This window comes from Chionomys nivalis, chromosome 24 (assembly GCF_950005125.1).
Source record: "Chionomys nivalis chromosome 24, mChiNiv1.1, whole genome shotgun sequence".
NCBI classification, from domain to species: domain Eukaryota; kingdom Metazoa; phylum Chordata; class Mammalia; order Rodentia; family Cricetidae; genus Chionomys; species Chionomys nivalis.
The window spans coordinates 41,103,004-41,108,327 of NC_080109.1; the positions used below are offsets into that span (position 1 = coordinate 41,103,004).

The following is a 5,324-nucleotide window of genomic DNA, read 5'->3' on the forward strand; positions in this document are numbered from 1 at the left end:
AAGACGCTAACCAGAGAGCGTGATGTCTCACTTAGAGACGCATTCAAGGGCTATTGACCCGCAGAACCATAGAGTAAATAGTAATACAATATACAGTTCAAACAGCTAAAATGGAGTTGAAATGTTTGTGAAAACATGTATGCGAGGTAATAAATATGTTATGGTTTAATTTAATCATCTCATAATGCATACATATATCAAAAGACCACATTGTACCTCATAAATATGGTGGTAAGTCATTTTTGTATTGCTATAACAAGATACCCAAGACCAGGTAACCCATAAAGAATAGATGTTTTGGAGAAGTGAGTTAAAGGCCTTGACCTTCAAGTCTAACGATCTGAGTTCAAAGCCCAGAACCTGCATGCATGTAAAAGGAGAAAACTGACTTCAAGTTGTCCTCGGATCTCCACACACACACACACACACACACACACACACACACACACACTATAGCATCTGCATGAAATTAATTTTAGTTTTAATTTCAAAAGATTACATTTTTATTCGTCTCATAATGTGGAGGTTAGGAAGCTCGGAGCCTGCTGCTGGCGTTTGCTCAGCATCTGGTGAGGTCTGTGGTGGTACCAAGCCCTAGCATAACGGAGGCTTCTCATGGAGACGGTAAGATGTGCCGGAGAGCAAGGTCCTTAGTTACAAGGTCGCTATTCACTCAGCACACCATTGACACAGAGAGCCGAGGGATGAACTTGAACAAAGAGTGATTTGTTTGTCATAAAGTGAGAATGGAAAGTCTGCTCAAGAATGTCTAGTTTTATGATAATCACCACATTTGCGAGAAGAGAAAACTTGTTCGGTTCAACCAAATAGAGTTTAACCAAAAAGCTGATTTCTGATGATGCTGTCATTTAAGAAGTTTCAATGTAGTTCAGGGACTTACAGTAGTACTAGGCACAGTCGGTTTCTTTACAGTTCCAACTACAACCTGAGCAAATTCTGCTTCCATACATCAATATGATAAATAAAAAAAAGACTTCTACAAAACCTTAATGAAATCTAGGAACAGATGAACAAGTGAATCAAAACTATAAAAACTTCTTCCAATACATAATATCTTAAATGATAATAAAAAAATCCCAGCCTGAAAGAACTTCTAAAATCAGTAAAAAACAGCTAGCAAACATCCAGAGGATGTCATCCTTTGGAACTGAACTCAGTAGGGAAGGAGGGAAGATTCTTTTGTGGCAGAGGCCACCAACCGACAACATCTGTCCATTTTGATCACAATGGGATGTTTCCCCATGTTACAGCCCTACCTACCACCACCCATCTGGGCCTCCTTTTCTACACCCAACCTCTCCACCAGCCAGATTGCCCATTTCTCTCTTCAGGGTACAGTCTTGTGAGTCTCCCTAACCTCCCTCTTCATACCTTTCCCCCAAACCTACCAGATGTAGCCTAGGTCCCACATCAAGGGCTCTGATCTAGTGTGACTTCCCCTGCCTGTACCACAAATAATCTCTAGGTTTTGACCAATACCATTCCCACTAACCCCCAACCCACAGGACCTTCCCATGCCATATTCAACCTTTCCACCCAGTCATACCTACTCCTAGGCTCTAGGTTTGGACCAGGAAACACTTTCTGTACACTAGCCCTGTCCTCTCTGTCCATCTGACTTCATTCCACCCAAGCAATTTCCAGTCTCTGTGAGTTCAAGGCTAGCCTAGTCTACAAGAGCTAGTTCCAGGACAGGCTCCAAAGCTACAGTGAAACCCTGTCTCGAAATAAATAAATAAATAAATAAATAAATAAATAAATAAATAAATACCAACAATATGAAAGATCAAAACGTTATCTCCTCTCCAAAACCTATCAATCCTGTAGAATTGTTTGCCAATGGGAAATACCAAGATGAAACCTAGGGCACAGGATTTAAATAACAATCACTAACTTCATCAAAGAACTTAGAGAAGACACAAAGAAACAGCTCAATGAAATTAAAGGAAAAGAGCTTAAGGAGAAAAAACATGTGAGTGACAACCAAAATCGCAAACATACATGATGGAAATGATGACAACTCAGGACTTGGGAATGCAGTTCACTAAGGAGATAGAAACACTGAAGAGGACTCAAGCTGAGATGAAGATGGACCTGAAAACCTAATAGCTCAACTAGAGAACTCAAAGGAAAACACCACAAGCAGAATGAATCAAACAGAAGACAGACTATCAGGACTCAAAGATAAAGTAGAGGATCCAGACCAAATGGGTGAGGGCTATAAAAAAAATTTGAAAACCACAAGAAAGGAACACAGAAGAAATATGGGACACTATGGAAAAAAAACCCTTTGAATTAAAGGCAGTTGAGGGAGAAGAATCTTAAGGTCAATGACATAGATTGGGTCTTCAGCAATATCCTAGAAGAAAACTTTGTCAAACTAAGGAGGGGCACATACGTATAAACACAAGAAGCCTATAGATCATCAAATAGACAAGATCATAAAAGAAAAGGTCCATGTCAGTTGATAGTTAAAATACTAAATATACATAAAAAAGAAAGTGTAGAGAGTGTGGCCAGGCGACTCGGAGCGAGCAGCGCTCTCTTTACCAGTGGATTGTAGAGGGTGCACGGCCAGTCTCTTGTCTTCTGTTCGACATGGCATCGTCTGATATTCAGGTGAAAGAACTGGAGAAGCGTGCTTCCGGCCAGGCTTTTGAGCTGATTCTCAGCCCTCGGTCAAAAGAATCTGTCCCCGATTTCCCCCTTCCCCCCCCAAAGAAGAAGGATCTTTCCCTGGAGGAAATTCAGAAGAAATTAGAAGCTGCAGAAGAACGGCGCAAGTCTCATGAGGCGGAAGTCCTGAAGCAGCTCGCCGAGAAGCGGGAGCACGAGAAGGAGGTGCTGCAGAAAGCCATCGAGGAGAACAACAACTTCAGCAAGATGGCAGAGGAGAAGCTCACCCACAAGATGGAAGCTAACAAAGAGAACCGGGAGGCGCAGATGGCTGCCAAGCTGGAGCGTTTGCGAGAGAAGGACAAGCACGTTGAAGAGGTGCGGAAGAACAAAGAATCCAAAGACCCTGCGGATGAGACCGAGGCTGACTAATTTGTTTTGAGAACTGACTTTTCTCCCCAACCCCTTCCTAAATATCCAAAGACTGTACTGGCCAGTGTCATTTTACTTTTCCCTCCTGACAAATATTCTAGAAGCTGATGTAGGACCGTATAGGTAGATCCAGACCATGAGATGTTTTAGGGGCTCAAGGGGAGAAACTGAAAGTGTTTTACTCTTTTTTAAAGTGTTGGTCTTTCTAATGTAGCTATTTTTCTCGTTGCATCTTTTCCACTTGAGCACACTCGGTGTGCTGGGTTAATGGCTAGTACTGTATTGCCTCTGTGGAAGACATTTGTGAGGAGTGTAGTGGCTTCTTCCGACCTGTTAGATGCTGATATCTGTTCACACCTGCGATCCCAATTCTGTCCCAATCTTATCAGATGCTACTGTACTTGAATGGTTAATAAACTGCACAGTGCTGTTAAAAAAAAAAAAAAGAAAGTGTATTGAAAACTACAAGAGTAAAAAAACAAAGGTCACTCATAAGGGAAAACCCATCAGAGTAAAGGCTGATTGCTCAATGGAATTTTTATAGCCAAAAGAGCATGGAATAATACATTCCAAGTCTTAAAGACTATGATAGGCAACCTGGACTAAACTACCCAGCAAAACTATCTGTCATAATTCAAGCATAAAGAAAAACTTTCTATACGATAAATAGTCTAAAAAAATATTTCCAACAAACCAAACCTAAAGAAAATACAGGAAACCTTACTTAGGAGTGAAGAGAATGAGCGTATCAGAGAGACCATGGCAAGAGATACAAAGTCATAATTACTAAAACACATAATTATTAAACCACTGAGAACCAACACCAAACATCAGCAACACAATAACCACTATAACACACTCAATTTTCCCATCAGAAGACCTATGTGAACAGAGCACTGCAAAGGGTGACAAGATGGATTAAAAAACAAAATCCTTCCCCCTGTCATCTACAAAAACCACACCTTTGTTTTAAATGTAGACACTGTCTTTGAGTAAAAGGATGGACAGAAGTATTTCAATCAAATGGGACCAGAAGGCAAATAGGCATCACTGTCCTAATATCTGACAAAAGAGACTTCAAACTAAAATTACTTGGAAGATGCAAAGAGGGACACTTCATTCTAATCAAGGTAATAGCTAACCAGAAAGACATTACATTTAACCATGCAAATTATGGGTGACCAATTTCATTAAAAAAAAATCTACTACTGGATTTAAAAATACAGATTAACATCAATCTATTAATAGAAGGTTATTTTAGTAATCCACTTTTTTACAATAGGCAAATCATCTGAACAAAAATAAAGAGGCATATCGGAATTAATTGACGTTATACATCAAATAGACTTAACGAATATCTACAGAATATTCCACTCAAACATCAAAGAATATATATTATACTCAGCTGCACGGGAAACTTTTCAAAAATAGACCACATCCTAGTACACAAAAACACATGTTTACAAATTCAAAAAATTAAAATCACTCATTGTAGCTTATCTGACCACAGTAAAGCACTACCTAAAATGACAACAAATAAATCTTTAGTAAATACACAAACTACTTGAGATTAAACAACTTGTTTATTCCTGAATGAAGAGTGGTCAAAGAAGAAATCAAGAAAGAAAGAAAAATGTCCTAGAACTAAATGGATTGAAAACACAACACAACAAAACTGTTGGGATACAATAAAGAAGTATAGATTTTCTGCAAAGGAAATTTATGCAAAAAAACCCAACCAAGCAACCAACCAAACAAACAAAACCAGAAAGGGAGATTTAGATAAAATGATAATTAGGATATCTGAAAAAAGTCACAAAGAATCACACTATTAGCTATTTACCAAAAATGTATCCCATATGTAATTCAATATATAATTACACATAAGTAGTTATAATGAACGTTTCCCATCAGGGCTGATGGTGTTCCCTCCATCAGCCAAAGAAGATCTAGCACAAACCAGATATGAGAAGCCTTCTTTTGAGTTGCTGGCCAGCACTGTTCGAGAGACTCTGAAACCATACTGCCTGTTACTGTTGCCCTTGGTTACCCCTCAGAGGTGGAAGATGAGTCCTTATCACTGAAGACATCTGATGTTTCAGACACAGGGCCCAGAGACCCCTGAGCTAGAGTGGACACAAAAGCTGCCCTCCTTGAGGACTAGCTTCATGGACCCAGAAGTTACCATGAAAACTTTCAAAGGAGGGAGGCAATTACCAGTCCTACCCAGCTGCGACACCTATGAACTAAATCAA

General features: G+C 39.6%; 1 protein-coding gene across 1 annotated transcript; it reads left to right on the forward strand.

Moving 5' to 3' along the window:
- Window positions 1-2,538: 2,538 nt before the first annotated feature.
- LOC130865918 (stathmin-like) lies at window positions 2,539-3,502 on the forward strand. Its single transcript, XM_057757064.1, has one exon. The coding sequence runs from the start codon at window positions 2,620-2,622 to the stop codon at window positions 3,067-3,069; it is 450 nt and encodes a 149-aa protein (XP_057613047.1). The 5' UTR covers window positions 2,539-2,619; the 3' UTR covers window positions 3,070-3,502.
- The last annotated feature ends 1,822 nt before the right edge of the window (window positions 3,503-5,324 follow it).

Excerpts from the sequence above, each read along its gene's own strand:
- LOC130865918 (XM_057757064.1), top strand. The coding sequence starts at position 2,620 with ATGGCATCGTCTGATATTCAGGTGAAAGAACTGGAGAAGCGTGCTTCC.